At 46.9% G+C, this 23,532-nt stretch overlaps 1 protein-coding gene across 1 annotated transcript in view; it reads right to left on the bottom strand.

The window, feature by feature from the left end:
* ITPA (inosine triphosphatase) overlaps window positions 1–23,532 on the bottom strand; it is a 124,430-nt gene that overhangs the window by 30,879 nt on the left and 70,019 nt on the right. The window contains exon 5 of the mRNA XM_085601443.1: window positions 3,057–3,088. Coding sequence (XP_085457569.1) covers window positions 3,057–3,088 — 32 coding nt within the window. The remainder of the gene's footprint in view (window positions 1–3,056; window positions 3,089–23,532) is intronic.

The following is a 23,532-nucleotide window of genomic DNA, read 5'->3' on the forward strand; positions in this document are numbered from 1 at the left end:
GGTACTTTGAAGCTTAAGATCGCGAAGATCCAAGCTTCGACTTCTTTGACTTGGCCAGATGCTTTACCGCTGGCATTATTGTCAATTAGATCGATACCGCATTCTCGGACCGGTCTCACACCTTACGAGATTGTGTTCGGACGCCCAATGAATATTTGGGGTCCACCAAAACCGCAGTTAGTGTATGATGTACCTTGTGTAATGATGAGTGATTATCTGGCACAGTTAACGGATAATTTGGTTTCTATTCATCAACAGGTTCGAGAGGCGCTCCCTGATCGGTCCACAGGTGAAGGTCATAACCTCCGACCTGGCGATCAGGTTATGATCAAGGTGTTCGAAAGGACGATCAGTCTGGAGCCGAGATGGGTTGGTCCTGAGCAAGTCTAGCTCGCAACGAGGACAGCTGTGCGAGTTTCCAATCGGAAGAACTGGATCCACTCCTTGCACTGTCGTAAAGTGCCGCCTGGATTGGTGGAGCCTGCTGTGTTGACCGACCATCGAGAAATCCTGACTGCGAAGAAAGACCGTGCTGTGGAACCGAATGACACTGAGGAGCTCTTCCCGGACCAAGCGATTCCTGGAGGAAGAAGATATCACCTTGGACCGAGGAAGTGATTTTTTTATCCAAAGACGTTGTCAGAACGGCCCTTAGGTTAGTGAAACGGAGAGCCAATGAGGCAAGGGGGGGGGATCAGCCCTGCATTAGTGTAGTGACACCCGTCTTGGCCCGCTGGTGAAGAAATCAACGGCTGCCTAAGGGGAAGAGTTCTGACAACCCTTTTAGTTTCAGGAAGATATTGACTTTTTACTACAAGATGGAAAAGAAGAAGATTCTTTGTGCGACAAGTTTTATTATCATTGTAGCTATTGTTGGTATAACCACATGGTTTGTTGAGGATGTGACTCCTGCCCGTGAGTTGCTTGTTTTGACCACTCCAGTGCCTGAGGAGCACTACTTTTATACCCTTCCGTATCAAGAATTGAAGCATCGTCAGTCTTATTTGAATAACACTTTTATCCAGATGTTGCATCATACCCATGTTGCTACGAATGCTACGAACTGTTGGATATGTGGTATGATGCCAGCTCATCAGAAGAAAGGAGGAACGCCGTTCATACCTCTTCCTTTCTCTCATAATGGCTCTTGTAGAGCATGGTACACTTTGCTTTTCGCCACACGGAAACCCACAGTGGGACGATTACTTTTCAGACTTAATAGGGAATGTCATCAAGATAAAGATGGCTATCCACAAGCGAATGGGACAATATGGGAATGGGAAGAATATCGACCAGACAATGAATCGATCCCCTACATTTTCACGAACACCAGAGACACTGCAGGGAAGGAACAATTCGTGATTCAAGTGGCGCAAGCTCAAGCGGACCTGTGTGTCCAGAGTGTGGGTTATATTCCTGTTGGTGTTAGCGATTGCATTATTGTATTGAACATAGATGGGTTAAATAATAGTACTTTCTTAGCCTCCCATAATACATACTTTGTATGTGGGAATAAGGGTCATTATCGCTTACCAGCCGGCTGGTCCGGAGTATGTTATGTAGCGTTTTTATTACCTCCTGTATTCTTAGCACCTGCATCTTATCCTAAAGATTTGAAGTTGTTGAATAATGTGACTGTAAATAGGTATAAACGTACTCTATCCATTGATGATGTTGATCAAACTGACACTAGCTTACAGCAATATATTGATTTTAACTTAGGATTGTTTTTCTTTGTTGGAGCTGCTCTAAATAGTAGGAAGGTTCGTAGATTAACAAGAGTTGTAGAGGCTGTGACGAATCAGACCGCTACTGCTCTTGGGAATCTTACGGAAGAATTACAAATTACTAGAATGGTTGCATTACAGAATCGTATGGTATTAGATGTTATGTTAGCTGATAGAGGTGGAGCATGTAAAATTATCGGAAGTAGTTGCTGTGTGTTCATTCCTGACCATACGCCATCAGTTTATAACGCTATTAATAAATTGCATAAAATCGCAGCTGAGATTCATACAGAAAATGGCACTTGGACCTTTTCTGGATGGTTTTGGGCATTGATCACTACATGGGGATGGAAGGTTTTAACTGGTCTCGGCATTATTGTAGCAGTTCTGTTTTCCTGTTGCATCTGTGTCCAGTGTGGTCCTTTACTCTGTTCTCTATGTGTGTCATTCTGTATTCCTGGTAAAAAGGCTATTGCCAATGTCACCTATCAGAAACATTTGAACAAGGAGGTGGAAGAGATGATGAAAATTGACATATATGATGATTATCCTAATAAGCCGAATGTCTTCAGTAAATGCTGAAAGGGCCGTCTGTTGAAAACTAAAACGGCGATATGATTAAGCATTTACTAAAGACATGAATTCTCCTTCCTTAGAACATGTTTCTTGTCTTATGTTGACTAATGTCTGGACTCCATTTTGTATTGTCATGTCTCCACGTGCTTTGCACGAGAAGAGTCCTTCCTTTTCGCTAGTTGCTCTTGTAATCTGCCTAGTAACAGTCTATAAATAGCTCCTTTGTTCGTCTGGCGCATGCCCAGACTTGACCACATCTGTTATCAGTTAGTCCTTGTTTGACCATGTTTTCGCGGGCTCAGGAGATCGTCAACTCCGCCCACATATTGATTCTGTATTGAAAATGTCCATAAAAGGTAATGTTTGTTGCCTCATGTTGTATCCACCCACTTATGAGCCCCTCTGTTGTGTATAAAAGGGGACCGTGTACGCAAGTTCTTTGTGCTACTCTATGCAATACTGAAGAGTGTTGTATAGGTTGTAGGACCACCCTTAAGGGTTAATAAACTTTGTCTTTGTATTTGCAGTTTCCATGCCAACTTCCTTCTAGTTTTCGTTACAGGAGAGCGAACCCTTGTATTCTGCGGGCCTAGCTGGGGCCGGTATTCTTCAGCTTGGTTATGGATCACAGCCCCCACTCCTAATTGATTACAGTGTGGGGACAACTATTTACAGGCGGAGAGTAATTGTTTGAAACAAACTAAAGACGAGGAACATTGAGGTAAAAACAATGTGTTGAAAAGCAGGGCTTACCTTCTGGCTTCAGCTTTTCTAGGAACCATTTTCTGAAAGAAACGAACAGGATATTTTGTTAGCATACAACATGAATAATTACTTTTGAATTTTATCAATAGGAGGAATATTTATTTTTCTACAAAGCTCGCAACAAATATTCTTTTGTGCAACCTGAAACTGATGCTGGACAAAACTGCAAAAACAGACCAAAACAATCGTGTTTCCACCATCAAAGAGGATTCAATCGTTTTTACCAAATCCACTCTCGCCGCCAAGCACATTTAAAACCTCACCAAGCTCCTAAAGTTGAACAGCAGAGCATGAGGTGAAGGCACCTTACGTACTACTTTGTTTATGGAACAATTTTTTGGTAGAGTTCTTTTAAAGATTTTATTTTTTACGTCATTTATTACAATACTTCATTGAACGCTGTTAGCATTAGACTGTGCATAGGTCATCTATATATTCTACTCGACAGTAGGAGCTAATGGTGCTTATTAAAGTTCCTCTACGGCAGATACCCCTGCCACCAACTCTATAAACGCTCTTCATACTAGCTGATTGCAGAATGCAAGCCCCAGGGTAGTAAGATCAGTCAAAGTAACACCTTGCTCAAGGGCACATGGATACTCCTGCATCATTAGAAATAAGGCAGTATCTGCAAATATGTCCAGTCACTCGGAGACTTTACTTAGGAATCTAATTAAATAGCCAAGTGTGGCTAATTTAATACCTTCGTGAATAAGGACGGCTGTATGTTGTTAGTTGCCCTACACTGCAGCTATGTGTTGAATTATACATTAAAACGGTAACGTTTCTTGTCACAGACACTAAAGTCAACCAGCGTTAGTACTCACCTGTGGGGTCATACACACTGGTCGAACCTTTTTTAAACGGTTGTAACTGTGTGCATGCATTGCAATGAAACTCAAAGACAAACACTCCAACTGGCAGCAATGTTGGCGCCTCGATCCCGCTCTGTTATTTAAACAGTGTTTGACACTGCTGATCAACCCATAATCCAGGGTAAACTGCTAGAAGTTGGCATTCGCCGACTGGCTTTTTGAAGGCTGGGATCATTGTCTCATCGGTCTCAAAATAATTGTCTTCCACCATTTACTTCACAACCCAAATTCCAACAATGGCACCTCACTGTTGGCCCATCAGCTAGATATCTACTTAGAACCTTGGCTCTTTTGTATTTGTGGCTTCTGTTTTTTTAAATGTATGCGGCCAATACCCACATAATGCTTCGTTTGGATCAGATAGATGGTCAGGGAACTCGCCTGCAGCAATCAATGAGAGTTGTCAGGGAGTTGATGAGGGTTCCATGGCAGACGCTCAACTTATACAAGACAGAGGCAATTAAGGGTGGACAGAGCAACTTCTGACCTAATGAGGAGATATGGGCTCATGCCCAGTTATGGCAGAGATCATAATAAACTCTACCAGTGAAATTTGATTTTGAGTTTAATGAGGGTCTAGTTTAACGCAACGACGGCATCATACTGCTTAATATAGAGAGGTAAAAATGGTCATCTTAGCAATTACTGGTTCAAACCGGATTACATTAATGCTGTGTACATGGCCCTGCCCAAGGTTCTCATTACAATCATCGAATATATTCACAAAGCTGCAGCAAGAATTGCCTTACAGGCCATCAAGTTCTGTCATATAGCTGCTGTACACTATGCACAGGCTGTCTATTGGAGCCAGCATTTAATTTAAAACCGTTTATGGTGCATCAGTGTGCACCTGAGCAGGCGCCTTTATTGCTTAAGAAGCACATCAGAAGATATGTGGGGGTATGAGGATAGTGTCCATCTGAACTAGAAGTGCTGATCCTACCGAGGTTTCTAAGCCTAAAGTTGGGAGGGCATTTTTTTCTGTATTCACGTCAACTCTTTGAGACTCTCTCAGCCAGCATTTAAGAGCACGGAGGCCACATGTACTAACACATTTTCCCATAGACACATAATGGATAAAACTACGATACATCAGGCCCTTTCTTTCTTTTTACAAGGCTATAAAACCTTGGTTATTTAATTAACGTCTCACGGGGTAGTTGAGATGAGCAGACTCCTTTGTATCAGCTCATCGCCATGAAACCTCCAGAGGTGGGCGAGCACTTAAGAACGCTGGAGCACACAACTTTAAGCTCAGTTCCATAAAGCCACCGGCTACATGACTCCGAGCACAAGGTTACCAATGCTATATATAAATTGTGGAACTTTCAACACTACGTTAATTTTGAAGTGAGGAAAGAATGCAGGCTGTGAAGAGTAAATCTTAAAGTCAGACGTTACACCTCTATATACAAAAATATTGGCACGCCATGCACTTCCAAGCCAGGTTCAGGAAGACAACATTGTAAAGTCAAATTTTCAGACCCGTATACGTTTTAGAGGATTCAAATTTTGATTTTATTTCTTAGGAACGTGCTAGATACAAACCACTTTTTAAAATATTAATTTAGGAAGATTTGTACAAATCCCTTTCTCATAAAAGGGGTCCTGGTGTTGAAAAAAAAAACTGCTGAACTGTTTGGAGGCTCTTTCTATCTTTCTATCTAACAAAAGGTTAGAATGTATCCACAGCGCATGAAGAAGCAGCTCGAACAGGAGGGAGCTAACGCAGAGAAGGCTATTATTGCAGGAGATAAACCCTCAAATTACACTATTCTTGAGAGCAAAGACTTTTTGCAGATGGAGAGTTTTTGTTGGAAATATTTTATTGCTTCATTATTAGCAACAATTCAGGCGGACGGTAAACTGCCAGCATTAGCTTTAAAGAAAGAGTGAGCTTATACCAAAGATAGCCCGGTCAGCCATGCACAGCATGTGATTGAAGGCCAGTACAAGCCGTGCTTAATTTGTGCCGGGGCTTGCCGGTGCTTAGCACCGGCACATAATTATCAGGGCCGGGTCTACACGCATTGCTGCATGCACGTCATTGATTTTAATTTTTGATATGGCACAGAGTGTTGTGTTTAACTTCAACAACTTCTTGTTGGCACTCCGCACTACTGTCTGCGTCTCCCGTCCGGTTGTTTCCAATGCGCTTCTAGTCATCCCTTCTCTGTTTCCTCTTGTATCCCCCCTGTATCCATTCACTTAGTTAGCCTGCATTTCCTGTGCGCCTGTCTGAGAGGCGGCCACTGGTGCGCGTGCACTTAGCGCTGAAGCAAGTGGAGGGAAATATGAACTTCTGAGGCCAGCAGGGCAAGGAAAGACCTCCGGGGGTTTCAGGCGAGAGGAGGAACCCCTACGTTTCTTCACACAGCGGGGAGAGGGGTGACCCCATACTAGAGCTAAGACCAGAACCCGAGGCGGGCGGGCTTAGTTGAGAAAGAGTGAGAAGGCCCCGGGGCGTTGGCAGACGGTCACTCCCCATCAGGGGGCTGACGAAAGGAGCGGCCCTTTCTTACTAGCCTGAGAAAGGAAGAGTCAGAGGTACCCAGGACGCCACTCATGGCAAGAACGGTAACATTCAAGTCCGAGGTAAGGCGCCACACCCCCAATACACATGCCCCCGCACTACACATGCGGGGGGTTCTTCTTGGTCCAGGAAGGGGCGGGAGGAGGAAGCAGGAGCCATTGTATTGCAGAATTTGGGATCCTTTCAGAGTCTGGCCCTCCCCCATTGAGCCAGTGGAGATGTGATCAGGCCTGGACTGGCCTGAGGTTTTCAGTGGAGGAGGGTGGGGCACTGGGAGAGCCCGTAGGCTGTGGAGGGGAGAGCTGGGAAAGGCCCAGGCTGAAGAGGGCCAGGATGGGCTCGGTCTCCAACCAGGGAAGAGGATGTGGTCCGCCGGCTAGACTGCTGACTTTGGTGCTGGAAACTAGAGTTCGAGCCTCGAGCTCGCGTCCACATCCTGTGATTCTGGGCAAATCACGTAATCTCCCCGTGCCTGAATGTGTAATGTAAATACGGTGCTCATATACAGAGCTCCAATACCTTCGGGTCGAGTTCGCGCTATATAAATATGCAAAAAAAAAAAAAAAAAGAAAAGAAAACGCACAGTTGAGGGTCTCTGACCTCTTGGGGGCACATGGGGGGAGACTTTCTATTTAGGGGTTGGGGGACTTGCATTTATCCAGTGGGGGGTATGTGGGTTATTGTAGTGAGAAAACAGAGAGGCACTTTTTTTTTTAGGTGTTCTAAAGCTGTGCTAGATAGCAGCTGTTATAAGTAAGCAATTTAATGAACAGGTATGATGCTGGTTTTACAGATTAAATTGTCTTTATTTTCCCAGTGCCGCTTCTGTGTTCCTATGTTGATGAGAGCGGTCATTCTGCATCACTCCGGTAATGTAAAATGTTAGTCCTTCTTCTATTTTTGCATAATGTCCAGGTTTTGGGTTCTTAAGATCTCGTCACGCCTAACATGAGTCCCACAGTCATTTCCTTGGTAGTATGGGGGGTAATGTAGGCATAAACAAGAAGGGTGACATTTCCTGTTTTGAAGTACCTCACGGGAGTGGATTGGCAGGGGCCTAGAACCCGGGTGGAGGGCAGGGCAGGGCAGGCACTTGAGGACAATGCGTAGCTAAAAGGTTAATGTCATGGCCTTTTAGACAACCGAACAAAGGCTTGTAGCTTCGATGGGTCGACTGTAGTTACCATTTTAACATTGTGTAAAGGTGGGCTCAAAAACTCAGATGTAGACATGCTGGCTGACGGTGTCACACGTGACACGAGGCAGCATTGGTGGCGCGCTTGTGGCGTGCTAGGCTCAGAGTGCAGAGGCCATGCGATGCCAACACACCCTGGAGCATGGCGAAGAGCCAGCTGTAAAAATACGCTGGGTAGCACAGTTTATACTCCTCACCTGCCACATTGCTGTACCTCTCTACTATTTATTGCCCCTGATAGTTAATTTCACCACGCTAGGTGACTCGGGACTCTGATATTATGCGACGCCCAACTCCTTAACAACACAAGCGTTGAGAGAAATACAGCACTCAACATGATTGGTTATTCGTGCAAAGCACAGGCGAACAAACATATCTGCCTCGCATCACACAATTTGAAATGCAGGGAAGCCAAGATCCGACCACAGGATTCCTAGTTGTACACCTGTAGGAGAGTAGGGTCTGCTATCCTATGGTCACCCCAAATTTTTGCTTTTTGCTTCACTGGTTTTTGACATATTGAGGCTGTGGGCCTGCCAATCAGACCCCCAGCCTGCTGTTCTCTCTACTAAACTAAAACTATGCACCCTAGGTGCATAACCAATTGGAAGTGGATCACCCTGTCAGCCCCTGTACCAGTGTACACTAGGTACCCAGGGCATTGGTGTACCCAAGGCCTGCCAAGGGCTGCAGCATGTATTATGCCACCCCAGGCTTGGCCTAACGATTTGACACAACTGGCTGATCACTCAGCTGGGGTAAGTTGGTGTAATCACCTCTTACTTAGGTGTAGTATACCTATACCTAACCTTAAATGGGACACCTGGTAACCTATAAGTCACTCCTATAGCAGGCCTTAACAATCCTGAAGGCAGAGTGCTTGGTTCCATGTGAGATGGTGCTCTGGCATGAGCTGAGCCTGTCTACAGTGGTCGGAACAACTTCCTTCTACTGTTTCCAGATATCGTCATACCATATACTCTTAAGTGCATTATGAACCTCGCGGTTAAATGCTATCTTTGGTTTGGCTTTATCAAAACATGTCGAGTAAGGTGTCATACGAATTGGAATACTAACCCCTCGCCAATTCTGGCGACGGGGTTAGCATTCCACCCTTCTAGAGGGACACGACATGTACAGTACCTGAAACCCGGGTAAAATCAGACATAGCCTCAGCTCCACAAAATGGATGCTGCCACCACAGACACAAGTCTGCCCTCCTGCTGCTGGGAGTCCTTCCAGCTTGGGAGGTGTGGACAAAGGGTTTCCTGCCAGGGGAGGTGCGTGCACCACCCCAGACAGGATTTTGTGTATTGGTCAGGTAGGGCTTGAAAGAAACCAGACATGCCTGTGGCTCACAAGGAGCCTCGGTGCATATGCCAGTTCAAACCGGTCCTGGGGCACACCAGTCCCGGGCCTGGGGCGAGCTGGACAAAGGATTGGGGGTGTAACCACCCCCCTTCCTGGTCCCACCCTTAGGGAGGGACCTAGCAGGTAGTCCGGCCCCTAGAATCCGCTTAAAGGTAGGAGCTGTGTCCTAAGACTTCAGACATCCTGGAATCAACTTGAAACTAAGAAGAAGACGGGAACTTCGACATTCTGCTGCACAGAAGACTGAAGAAAATCTCCCCTGTGGTCAGGGAGTGACCACCTTGCTAACGCAAGCACCATCCAGCGAATCACCGTCTGCTTTGCCGCCGCCTCCCGCCGGAGCCCGAGCCCAGAGACTGACGAGACCTGGACCTCCAGACCTCTCACCGCCCGATCCACAGTCCCTGCAAAGAGGAGACCCGTGGAGGCACCGAGACACGTGGAGCCAGCCATCTTGGAACGACTACGACAAGCTGACCAGTGCAACAACCGAGGCTCCCTCCAAGTTGTGCTTTGGGTCCTGAGAAGCCCAACCCTCGAGCAGCATCTGCACCAAAGGTGAGCCCTCCAGCATCTCCACGATCTGCGTGGGGCCCTTCTGCATTTTGCCACTCGACGCGCCTAACCGGTTGCTGGCCCGCTGGCTAGTGGCCATCTTGGCGACGAAATCTACGACAAACACCGCTGGTCTGGTTGCTCCAGACTGGCCCTTGCTCCCCTCCAAAGGAGCAATCCCTCTGACCTTGCTGGTCAGAACCAACAGCTGATTTCCGAATCCTCCTGCAATTGCTTTTGCCAAGGCTTGTTTGCTTCGATCAAGTCGCCGACACCGCCGACAGCGAGAGCCTGCGTGGGACAGCTCGTGAGCCGACTCCTGGACGTCGTCGACCTTCAGGGACCACGTGGCTGCGGAGACAAGCTACCCCTCATCACCTGTTTGCACCCGACATCGCCTGGTACCCACCTGGTGCCACGCTGGTCACTGGCTAGTGACTGTGAACACTGTCCCCTCTGCTTACAGGTCTTCAACATCTCCGATCCACTCTTGGACCCACTGCATCTCTTCCCGACCGACCGCCTGCAGCATCTTTGTCCCAGGCTCAACGGAACAGATAGAAGAAACCCGACGCACTTTGAGGCCTATGCACCCGCTTCCTGTGGGTGAGGTAAAGCTGGCACACCTGTGCCCAAGTGTAGTATTACATCTCTAGTGCCTGTGTTCCAAATCTTAAGTTCCTAGGTCATCCGGAAGATTCCTTTTGCAGTAACTTTGTACTTTTTACGCACCCATTGAAACCTATGGGAGCACGCGTGTGACTATTTGCTCTGCACACGCCACCCGTGGACCTCCTGGTCACTAACTGACGTTAGCTCCTTGTAGGCCCAGCGATTCTAGAGGCCCTAGGCCTTTTCCCTTTTCTGTTCGTGGTACTTATACCACTATTTTAGTATATGGTTCGAGTGGCCACCAGGGCCTATCCATATAAAGTGCAACTTCTGTGTATTAGGTGATAATCTTGTTTGACGATTTGTGCTCCTGTGCTCATAAAGAGACTAGGGGTTACTTTGAGAAATAAATACATATATATTTTGAATATATATCTGTGTGGTGTCCTTTCATTGGTATAAAAGGGGGTTACTATTGGTAAAACAGCTTGCTTAACACGCTTCACGAGTTTAGCCTCAAAGACTGCTTAGCCTACGCTACCACTAGGGCAGCTAGTCCGAAAAGGTTGACTTACAACCACACCATAAGGGTTGCTTGGCATGGTACAAGGTGGTCACTAGAACTAGTGAACAGCATATACCAGGCCAACTTCTCACATTGGTGAGCAGCGGTTGGATTTGAGCTTGCTGTGTTTTACCATTGTAATCTCTTGGTTACCAATTGAAAGATCACATAGGTACCTGTAGGTACATATAAAACAAGATTAGATATACATAAGTTCTACTGAACTTAGTTGTTGTAGAGCAAAGGGAGTAGCACACCCTGACTACAACTACTAGATAGGTTTAGTAGGTAAACCCAAGTGTAGGTAGATTGCAACACATCCACCCACACTTAAGAGCAATGGCCGGGGCAGAGGGGTCCACTGTACCCATCTCTGTTGAGAGTGACCCCCAGAGGGCACCATCCAGCTTTGCTACCCTTAACCAGAATGAGCTCAGGCATTTGGCAACTCTTAGAGGCCTTAAACAGCCCAAGAACCCAAACTCTGCTGAGCTCAGAGAGCTCTTACAGAATGATGAGAATCAGAGAGCACTCAAGAAAGCTTCCCAGTTAGCCCCCTTAGGGTCAGGAACAGGAGGCCCCCCTTCTGAAGATACTACAGAGGTACCCAGTTCCAATAGTCACCCCTTAGATGGGATGCCTACCACAGAGGATGAGAGTGAAAAGGATACTGACAGTAGTGAGGATGAAGGGAGAACTAGCCCAGTGCCAAGTATTATACTTGGCCCAGCTAAACCAAGGCTATTGGGGACTGACAGTGGGTTCAACCCACTGGATCTCCCCAGTGGACTTAACACAGGGCTTGGAAGGCAAAGGAATCGCTCAGGTGACTCCAATGCTTCCCATGGCTCTAGAGGCTCTCAAGGTCACTCCAGGAGAAGGATGACCACCCCTCAGAGGAGGGAACATGAGGCCAAGATGCAAGAGGCCCAGCTGAGGATCAGGAAGCAGGAGCTAGAAGTAGCCCTGATGGAAGAGAAACTTAGCAAGGCTAGACAGCATAAAGAGAGTGGGTCTATACCCACTGGTGGCAGCATTGTCCCTAAGGACAAAGATAGGGTTTTCGACAATAGAAACCTGTCTAAGGTTGTGCCCCCCTACAAAAGTGGGGATGACATCCACAAGTGGATAACTGCTCTTGAGAGAGCCTGCAAAGTACAGCAGGTTCCTGAAGACCAGTGGGCAGCAATCCTCTGGCTCTCCTTTGAAGGAAGAGGCAGAGACAGACTCCTCACTGTTAGAGAAGAGGATGTCAGAAACTACAGAGTCCTGAAGAGTGTTCTAGTTGATGGGTTAGGCTTAACCACTGAGCAGTACAGGTTAATGTTCAGAGACACCCAAAAGACACAGACTCAGGACTGGTCTGAATACATTGAATGTGCCACTAAGGCTTTGGAGGGTTGGTTGCTGGGAAGTAAGGTATCTGATTTTACAGGATTGTATAATTTGATGATGAGAGAGCAGATTTTAAATAACTGTCAAAACCAGCAACTGCATCAACACTTGGTTGACTCTGATCTGACCTCTCCCCAAGAATTGGGAAAGAAGGCAGACAAATGGGTCAGAACCAGGGTTAAGCAAAAGAACCAGAACCAGGGCCAAGGGGGTGATCAGAAGAAAACAGACCAAAAGGGTGGAGATCAGAAACCTAAAGACCAGAAGTCTTCAACAGGGCCCCAAACTACTACTAAGGAGGGTGGGTCCCAACAGTCCAAAAAGAAGAAAGAAGGTCAAAAGAAACCCTGGTGCAATCATTGTAAAAATACAACTCACTGGACTAGTGATTGCAAAAAGGGTGGAGCCCCCAACACTGTTGCCCCTAAGGCACCTGCTCCCAGTACTACTGTTAGCAGTGTTGGTCCCCAGACAAAGGGTGTAGTGGGAATCACTATGGGAACTGAAGGAGATTCTGACTTAGACAGAACCCTTACACAGGCAGTCTTGATCTGTGATGGGGACATTGATTTGTCCCTGACTGTGAGCCCCAGTAACCTGGGCAAGTACAGACAGACTCCTTTAATTAATGACAAAGTGGCTCAAGCCTACAGGGACACATGTGCCAGTGTCACTATGGTGACACCAGGCTTTGTGGACCCTGGACAGTACATACCAGGTGAGAACTACCTGGTGACCAATGCCAGCAATGCCACTACTTCACACAGTGTGGCAGTTGTTAACTTCTCATGGGGAGGGGTAACTGGCCTCAAAAGGGTTGTGGTTAGTGCAGACCTCCCAGTAGAATGTTTGTTGGGCAATGACCTAGAGAGTTCTCTATGGTCAGAAGTGGAGTACAGGACTCATGCAGAGATGTTAGGTATATCATCACATGTCCTTGCTGTGACCAGGTCACAGGCCAAAAAGTGCCTCACTGAACCTCAGGTCTTGGATCCTGGAACAATGGACCAAGCACCTACCAAGAAGAAGAACAGGAGGGTCAAGGCTGTGCCTTCCCCCCTGCCTCAGAGTGATGATCAGCCTTCCCAGGAAGCTGATCTAGAGGACCCTGAAGGAACTGTCCCTGAAGAGCTTGAACCTGATCAGGTTGAGTTTCTGGGGACAGGGGGACCTTCAAGGGCTGACTTGAGGCAGGCTCAGTTATCCTGTCCCTCTCTTGAACCCCTCAGACAGCTGGCTGCTGCTGAGGCTGCTGGGAATGCTCAAGGTACCCATAAAGTGTATTGGGATGAAGGGCTCCTTTATTCAGAGGCTAGAGACCCCAAGCCTGGTGCAACCAGGAGGTTGGTTATACCTCTGCAATTTAGGGGCTTCCTTCTTACCTTGGCCCATGACATTCCTTTAGCAGGACACCTAGGCCAGAACAAGACCTGGGACAGACTTGTCCCTCACTTTCACTGGCCTCATATGAATGAAGATACAAAGGAGTTTTGTCGCTCCTGTGTTACCTGCCAAGCCAGTGGCAAATCAGGTGGCACAACAAAGGCCCCCCTGATACCACTACCTGTGGTGGGGGTTCCCTTTGAAAGAGTGGGAATAGACATAGTGGGTCCCATGGATCCTCCCACTGCATCTGGGCACAGATTTATACTGGTGGTAGTGGATCATGCCACCAGGTACCCAGAGGCAATTCCCCTTAGGACCACTACAGCTCCTGTTGTGGCCAGGGCCCTGCTGGGAGTATTCTCCAGAGTGGGGTTTCCTAAGGAGGTAGTATCTGACAGAGGTACCAACTTTATGTCAGGATACTTGACAGCTATGTGGAAGGAATGTGGTGTCAACTACAAGTTCACCACCCCTTATCACCCACAATGCAATGGGCTTGTTGAGAGATTCAACAAGACCCTAAAGGGTATGATCAAAGGATTACCTGAAAAGCTCAGGCGAAGATGGGATATCCTTCTACCCTGCCTTCTGTTTGCTTACAGAGAGGTCCCACAAAAAGGAGTTGGCTACAGCCCCTTTGAATTGTTGTTTGGGCACCCTGTGAGAGGCCCACTGTGTTTGGTGAAGGAAGGATGGGAGTTACCTCTCAAAAAGCCTAAGCTAGACATAGTGGACTATGTACTTGGTCTCCGCTCCAGGATGGCTGAGTATATGGAGAAGGCATCTAAAAACCTTGAGGCAAGCCAGGCCTTACAGAAAGCTTGGCATGACCAAAAGGCTGTCTTGGTTGAGTATCAGCCAGGACAGAAGGTATGGGTGTTGGAGCCAGTGGCCCCAGCAGCACTCCAAGACAAATGGTCTGGACCCCATACAATCCTGGAAAAGAAGGGAGAGGTCACCTACTTGGTGGACCTAGGAACTCCCAGGAGTCCCCACAGGGTACTCCATGTTAACAGGCTTAAAGCATATGTTGACAGGGCAGACATGGGCTTGCTCATGGCTACAGATGAGGGACAGGAGGAAGAGAGTGACCCTCTCCCAGACCTGTTGTCTCAGAACCCTGAAGATGGCTCAGTTGAAGGAGTGACCCTTGGAGGCAACCTCACTGCCCATCAGCAGACTGAATGTAGACAGGTTCTACAATCATTTTCACATATGTTTTCCTTGATACCTAGTCAAACTGACTGGTGTACCCATGTTGTGGACACTGGTGACAGTCTGCCTGTAAAGAACAAACTTTACAGACAACCTGACCACGTCAGGGACTGTATAAAGGCTGAGGTACATAAAATGCTGGAATTAGGTGTCATTGAACCCTCAGAGAGCCCCTGGGCTAGCCCAGTGGTTCTGGTCCCCAAACCTCACACCAAAGATGGCAAGAGAGAGATGAGGTTCTGTGTGGATTACAGAGGACTCAATGCTGTCACCAGGACAGATGCACACCCTATTCCAAGGGCAGATGAGCTCATAGACAAACTAGCTTCTGCAAAGTTTTTGAGCACATTTGACTTAACAGCTGGCTATTGGCAAATCAGATTAGCTGAGGAGTCTAAGGCCAAAACAGCATTCTCAACCCCAGGTGGGCATTATCAGTTTGTGGTGATGCCCTTTGGTCTGAAGAATGCACCTGCCACCTTCCAAAGGCTGGTGAACCAAGTCCTTACTGGGTTGGATGACTTTTGTGCAGCATATCTGGATGACATTGCTGTCTTTAGCTCCACCTGGGAGGATCACCTGATCCACCTGAAGAAGGCTCTTGAGGCCCTGCAGAGGGCAGGCCTCACTATCAAGGCTACTAAGTGCCAGATAGGGCAGAGTAAGGTTGTATATTTGGGCCACCTTGTGGGTGGAGGCCAAGTTCAACCACTGGAGAGTAAGATACAATCCATCAAGGACTGGTCCCCTCCAACCACCCAGACTCAAGTTCGAGCTTTCTTGGGCTTGACTGGGTATTACAGGAAGTTTGTTAAGAACTATGGGTCCATTGTGACTCCTCTTAATGATCTGACATCCAAGAAGATGCCCAAAAAGGTTCAGTGGACAGTAAGCTGTCAAAAGGCATTTGATGACCTGAAGGAGGCCATGTGCTCTGCACCTATCCTGAAAAGTCCTGACTACTCCAAAGAGTTTATTGTCCAAACAGATGCTTCTGAGTTGGGTGTGGGAGCTGTGCTGTCACAACTTAATGTAGATGGTCAAGACCAACCCATTGCTTTTATTAGCAGAAGGTTGACCCCCAGAGAGAAGAATTGGTCAGCTATTGAGAGGGAGGCCTTTGCTGTGGTGTGGGCCCTGAAGAAGCTGAGGCCATACTTGTTTGGCACTCACTTCAAGATTCAGACCGACCATAAGCCCCTCTTGTGGCTAAATCAGATGAAGGGTGAAAACCCCAAACTGCTTAGGTGGTCCATTTCCCTACAGGGGATGGACTTTACAGTGGAGCACCGGCCAGGTACTGACCATGGGAATGCAGATGGTCTCTCCAGGTACTTCCACTTAGGACATGAAGACGAGACTGGTCAAGGCTAGTTTAATGTCCCAGCGTTTGGGGGGGGGTTGTGTAGGAGAGTAGGGTCTGCTATCCTATGGTCACCCCAAATTTTTGCTTTTTGCTTCACTGGTTTTTGACATATTGAGGCTGTGGGCCTGCCAATCAGACCCCCAGCCTGCTGTTCTCTCTACTAAACTAAAACTATGCACCCTAGGTGCATAACCAATTGGAAGTGGATCACCCTGTCAGCCCCTGTACCAGTGTACACTAGGTACCCAGGGCATTGGTGTACCCAAGGCCTGCCAAGGGCTGCAGCATGTATTATGCCACCCCAGGCTTGGCCTAACGATTTGACACAACTGGCTGATCACTCAGCTGGGGTAAGTTGGTGTAATCACCTCTTACTTAGGTGTAGTATACCTATACCTAACCTTAAATGGGACACCTGGTAACCTATAAGTCACTCCTATAGCAGGCCTTAACAATCCTGAAGGCAGAGTGCTTGGTTCCATGTGAGATGGTGCTCTGGCATGAGCTGAGCCTGTCTACAGTGGTCGGAACAACTTCCTTCTACTGTTTCCAGATATCGTCATACCATATACTCTTAAGTGCATTATGAACCTCGCGGTTAAATGCTATCTTTGGTTTGGCTTTATCAAAACATGTCGAGTAAGGTGTCATACGAATTGGAATACTAACCCCTCGCCAATTCTGGCGACGGGGTTAGCATTCCACCCTTCTAGAGGGACACGACATGTACAGTACCTGAAACCCGGGTAAAATCAGACATAGCCTCAGCTCCACAAAATGGATGCTGCCACCACAGACACAAGTCTGCCCTCCTGCTGCTGGGAGTCCTTCCAGCTTGGGAGGTGTGGACAAAGGGTTTCCTGCCAGGGGAGGTGCGTGCACCACCCCAGACAGGATTTTGTGTATTGGTCAGGTAGGGCTTGAAAGAAACCAGACATGCCTGTGGCTCACAAGGAGCCTCGGTGCATATGCCAGTTCAAACCGGTCCTGGGGCACACCAGTCCCGGGCCTGGGGCGAGCTGGACAAAGGATTGGGGGTGTAACCACCCCCCTTCCTGGTCCCACCCTTAGGGAGGGACCTAGCAGGTAGTCCGGCCCCTAGAATCCGCTTAAAGGTAGGAGCTGTGTCCTAAGACTTCAGACATCCTGGAATCAACTTGAAACTAAGAAGAAGACGGGAACTTCGACATTCTGCTGCACAGAAGACTGAAGAAAATCTCCCCTGTGGTCAGGGAGTGACCACCTTGCTAACGCAAGCACCATCCAGCGAATCACCGTCTGCTTTGCCGCCGCCTCCCGCCGGAGCCCGAGCCCAGAGACTGACGAGACCTGGACCTCCAGACCTCTCACCGCCCGATCCACAGTCCCTGCAAAGAGGAGACCCGTGGAGGCACCGAGACACGTGGAGCCAGCCATCTTGGAACGACTACGACAAGCTGACCAGTGCAACAACCGAGGCTCCCTCCAAGTTGTGCTTTGGGTCCTGAGAAGCCCAACCCTCGAGCAGCATCTGCACCAAAGGTGAGCCCTCCAGCATCTCCACGATCTGCGTGGGGCCCTTCTGCATTTTGCCACTCGACGCGCCTAACCGGTTGCTGGCCCGCTGGCTAGTGGCCATCTTGGCGACGAAATCTACGACAAACACCGCTGGTCTGGTTGCTCCAGACTGGCCCTTGCTCCCCTCCAAAGGAGCAATCCCTCTGACCTTGCTGGTCAGAACCAACAGCTGATTTCCGAATCCTCCTGCAATTGCTTTTGCCAAGGCTTGTTTGCTTCGATCAAGTCGCCGACACCGCCGACAGCGAGAGCCTGCGTGGGACAGCTCGTGAGCCGACTCCTGGACGTCGTCGACCTTCAGGGACCACGTGGCTGCGGAGACAAGCTACCCCTCATCACCTGTTTGCACCCGACATCGCCTGGTACCCACCTGGTGCCACGCTGGTCACTGGCTAGTGACTGTGAACACTGTCCCCTCTGCTTACAGGTCTTCAACATCTCCGATCCACTCTTGGACCCACTGCATCTCTTCCCGACCGACCGCCTGCAGCATCTTTGTCCCAGGCTCAACGGAACAGATAGAAGAAACCCGACGCACTTTGAGGCCTATGCACCCGCTTCCTGTGGGTGAGGTAAAGCTGGCACACCTGTGCCCAAGTGTAGTATTACATCTCTAGTGCCTGTGTTCCAAATCTTAAGTTCCTAGGTCATCCGGAAGATTCCTTTTGCAGTAACTTTGTACTTTTTACGCACCCATTGAAACCTATGGGAGCACGCGTGTGACTATTTGCTCTGCACACGCCACCCGTGGACCTCCTGGTCACTAACTGACGTTAGCTCCTTGTAGGCCCAGCGATTCTAGAGGCCCTAGGCCTTTTCCCTTTTCTGTTCGTGGTACTTATACCACTATTTTAGTATATGGTTCGAGTGGCCACCAGGGCCTATCCATATAAAGTGCAACTTCTGTGTATTAGGTGATAATCTTGTTTGACGATTTGTGCTCCTGTGCTCATAAAGAGACTAGGGGTTACTTTGAGAAATAAATACATATATATTTTGAATATATATCTGTGTGGTGTCCTTTCATTGGTATAAAAGGGGGTTACTATTGGTAAAACAGCTTGCTTAACACGCTTCACGAGTTTAGCCTCAAAGACTGCTTAGCCTACGCTACCACTAGGGCAGCTAGTCCGAAAAGGTTGACTTACAACCACACCATAAGGGTTGCTTGGCATGGTACAAGGTGGTCACTAGAACTAGTGAACAGCATATACCAGGCCAACTTCTCACAACACCTGTGCACAGCATAGCCAGGCAAGACACACAAACTAGCATGCTTAAACAATAGTGATGTAGGGAGTGTGTCATGGGTCCTAGTCAGTGCAAGAAAGGATAAGGGTCAGCACTGAGAGTGACCTATAAGGGAAATACCTTTTTGTTCTCGCAAACTGAAGCTGCAACTAAGTACTTATAGAGTATGAAAGCTTGCAAGAGAAGCAATCGAGTGATAAGACTTAGGTGCCCAGGAGTGTTTTGGTGACTGTGCGTATGAAAAATAATGTGCTTAACAAGTACTGCTTTTTGGTGTCCGAAACCCAGTATGGTAATTGGCAAGCTATCTGTTTTGGTTACCTTCCCATGTTAAAGGAGCTCTCTCAGGTGAGAATAAAAACAAAGTTTACAAAATGCCTATTACAATCTTTACATTTCTTTAAACTCAAATAGAGTTATTTTGGTAACAGTTGTTTTGTTAAATTCTTTTTGTGGAAAGAAGACTGCTTATTCTCTTTGCATCTGTTAAATAACAGGATTGCAATTAAACCTTATTCTAAGCTATTGTGTAATATCAAACACCTAGAAACAGTTTTTATAAATGGAAGACCTCATTTATGAGAGTTATTAACTGCCATAACTGTTGCACAGGAGTCTATAGTGTAACTGCCTAAACAGAGTGGAGTTCAGACTGACGAGTGATAAGAGCACCATTTGACATAATATTGTAACAAAATGATTTATAAAAACAATTTTCAACAAGAGGACAAAAAGTCACAACAAGTGAAGCCACTGGTTCCTTAGCCCAATTGATAATCATCTTTTTCTATTGTTTCTCTAAAAGTAATCACTTTAACAGAATACTCTACTATTTATTAACCCAACAATACCCCTTCGGCCACTGGAAGTGACAGTGACTGACTCATTCAAGTGTATTGCATGATTTTATTCAGTTTATCTGTTTAGAGTGTTTTGAGAACATTTTGCTTTATTTTGTCACATACGCCATGTCAAAGTTTTATCTTTGGACTTGTAGACTCTGTTAAAAATGGCATACCCCAGTATTGTCCTTTCCCCAAATCGTCACATAGAGCACTGAAATTGTCCCTTTTCAATGCATTAGTGATTTTAGCTAATTTATTCCAAAATTGTGCTTTAAATGCACTTTTGAATTGATCTTTTTCAATATTTCCAAAGGGCAGGGGAACCTCCTATTAAAACCTTACTATGAGGAAGGCTCCCTTGCTGAAAATCAGATCGGGAATTACATCTGACTTTTAGCAGTGCCTAGTTGAGGATGTGGGTGGAGCTAATAAAGTAAATGGGTGGAGCTGGAGAAAAGTAGGTGTGGCCTTCGACAAACATTTGAGCACCTGCACTTCATATTTTACAAATTAAGCACTGTCTACAAGTTTATCACAGCGGGCGCCGGACCAAATTTACCAGTGGCTAAATTGGCTTAGACATTCTGACCAATCTGCAGCCTGATACATATCTGGGACCCACTAGGCAGAGTTAACTGCTATAGTCCATCCTGGAGGCAACTATCTCAGACACAGGGGGTATTCTTTTTAAAAATATTTAGTGGACATGAACCAATACTATGGATAAAAAGATGAAAGCGGTCTTAGGCTAGGACCATGTACCACTGAGTGGAATGTGAACTTGTCTCAGAATAACTATCTACTTCAAGGAAAGCAGCAAATTGTGGAAATTGAGTAGGTGTGAGATTGTGGCTGAGTCTCTTGGGCGTAGGGTAATTGCAAAACAATTTACCCTAATTCTAATGGAAGGAATTTAAATATAGGCAAAGCTTTGCATTGTGCAGAGAGCACTTTCAAATCAAGAATCACAATGAACAATGCTGAGGAGAGGTGCAACGGCCGAAATTTAAATGTCAACTCTTCTTTCACTCGTATTGTATTGCAGCATCCGCTAAGCTGACCTCTCCCTGGCCACAGTCCTACGCTTCTACAGGACCAGAGCAGGTGGAAAGTCCTCCTCCTCCTACCTGGCAGCCAAGACCTGGAACGATCTCCCCCATTCACCTCTGGCGAAGCCCGACACTGCACCTAATTCAGGAAAGTCCTCAAGACCTGGCTCTTCGAATGACCCCAACGGATCTGCTCACACTCACCCTCAGCGCCTTGAGAAGTGCACTCTACAAAACCCTGATTGATTGATATAGCACTTACTACCTCTAAGTGGGACGCTGAAGCGCTTCAGTTGTGCGTGTATAGCGCTTACTACCTCTAAGTGGGACGCTGAAGCGCTTCAGTTGTGCGTGTAAAAAAGAAGCCCAATATAAAGGTTAAAAATACATTTTAGTACAAGTTTTTTTCGAAAGAATACAGTTATACACCGCTCCACTCGTGAACAGGATTTTTCGGCCATGGTAAAGGAAACCTGTTTTAATGCCTAAATAAAGTTTTCCCTCACTTCAAGCCTAGCAACAAACTACAGTCACAGAAAAGTTTACAAACAAGCACGCACAAGAGAACACTGCCATCTGCTGGTGACAAAGAGCTAAAATTGAGTGAATGTAAGCACGCCTCCCCCGAAAATAACACCTCGCTGTTTGATCCACAATCCTTGAAGTTCTTTTTAAAGTAAGAACAATACGGCACAGAGCGAGGAAGCAAAAGAACGCACAGGGATACAAATAAACAATAACGGGCTTTAAAGGACACCATCTATTGCTTGCTTTGAAACAAATGCCTTGTTTCAAGAGAGACGGGGTCCTATCTATAGAAGGGCCTGTTTTTTAAGCCCCTCAACAAGTATTGTTAACGCCAATGTGACTAGCGTTGCCCGCCCAGAATTCTGTAAACGTATCTCGTTTCTGTTCACACTAAAGGATGATCATTTTCAGCCGCAACAGAGGCCATATATTATGTACCCACCCAGTGTCGAACACCTGGATTTCTGGTTTTCCCCAAAGCAGGGCACAAGTCCTAAAAAACAGAAGTGGGGGGACGCTCCAAGTTAGGTGGTGTCACTGAAAGTGACGTCACGAAAGGTGGCTTGCACAATCAGACTCATTGCCTCCTCTCGCTCACCCCGTAGATGCGATTGCATCAGAGAAGCCAGCGCGTGAGCAGTGTTCTAAATGAGCTCCGATCTCGCCCCAGAAAGGCCAAAGAGTGAATGTGTGGCTCCATTTGCTCCAGTTATCGAGCTCTCAAGTTTTCCACTGTCATGTGGGCGATGTCAGCCCGTCCTGGTTTAACAACTCTCCTTGGTTTGTATTATGCATAATATTATAATAGTAATAATGTAGGTAAAATTCCAATTGCACGGATCTCTCGAGTCACTGGGTAAAGGGAGATCGATGGGGCTGCCGTGTGGGCACGTAACGCCATAATTGAAAGTCCGCCCGCGTGGTACCCCGACTCGAGCCCTGCCTTAAAGAGTGGAAATACCTTGCCGAACTACACAGTGTCATGGACATACAGCACTTTCCCTCATGTTGAACGCAGTCGAAAAGTTTCATTATCTGGTAAGCCTAGTAATGTATACTGGGGATTTTTGTTTCCTAACTTATATTTCTGTCCTGCATGTAGGTTAGGACACTGCCATTAGCGGTGCATAACTGATCCTGGACTCCCACGCCTTTGACAGCATTCCCTTGTTTTCCCAGATGTCCCATTTATGATGTTTAACTGGCGTTTTAGTTTATTAAAACTCTATAATTTTTTTTTAAAACAAAAAAGTAATCTTTGTATGGTTTAGAAGCCCATTTACAAAGATGGCAGCCCATGCATGCACACGTACATGCAAGGGTGGCCTTCTTTGAAAGGGACAGAAGCCAATTGCCAAAGATGGCTACTGCAAGCAGTATGCACCCAGAATGTTGGCTGACCAAATGCTCCATGTTGCATGGTGTGGTGGGCAGAAGCAAAATATGAATGGCACTAAAACAGACCAATAGATGGCGAGGCCTGTCTGAAGCCGCTACAAGTAGGTACATCTATTTATTTGTAAATTTAAAGGTCTTGATTTACATCAGACCAACAAGTAATACAAATTACAAGGTCAGAACAAAATTGTACGGCAAAAGGTGTTGCAGTGATAATTTAAATTTTAAAAAAGGTATGCTGGTATGCTCTAAGCGCGATTGGACGACAAAATATGGAGACCGGAACAGCAGAGGACATGAATGGCAAATTGTTTCAGTGAGTTATCACCAGGAGAAGTCCGGGATGTCTGTGCCTCTCAGAGGCTTTTGTGGAGTCAGGTTATGGAGTCTATGTGGGGCCCGACTGTTTATTCCAAAAGGATCACCTCGCTCTAAACCCAAAAAGTTTTCTGAAGAAACAATTATATTTTGTTGGCAGCTCCAGCCTTTGGTGGTACCCTGGGGAGCACACTCCGTGCGGCTTCATCATGATCGAACAGTCTAGGCCTGCTTTTTATTCTATATATACAGTTTCTTGCTTGAGCATATGGCCATGAAAAGAGCCAGGTCTGGGGCACAGAGCCACGGCTGCCCTTCCCTTGTGAAGGTCCGGGTCCCCGATATCCTGCCCCTGGCTCCAGACAGTAATCCTGATGCTTAATGTTTCACTTAGACCCAGAAGGCAAGACACAGAAGACTGATGCTCTCTCAGTTTTCACTGAGGTAGGG

Source organism: Triturus cristatus, chromosome 4_2 (assembly GCF_964204655.1).
Source record: "Triturus cristatus chromosome 4_2, aTriCri1.1, whole genome shotgun sequence".
Taxonomy (NCBI): Eukaryota; Metazoa; Chordata; class Amphibia; order Caudata; family Salamandridae; genus Triturus; species Triturus cristatus.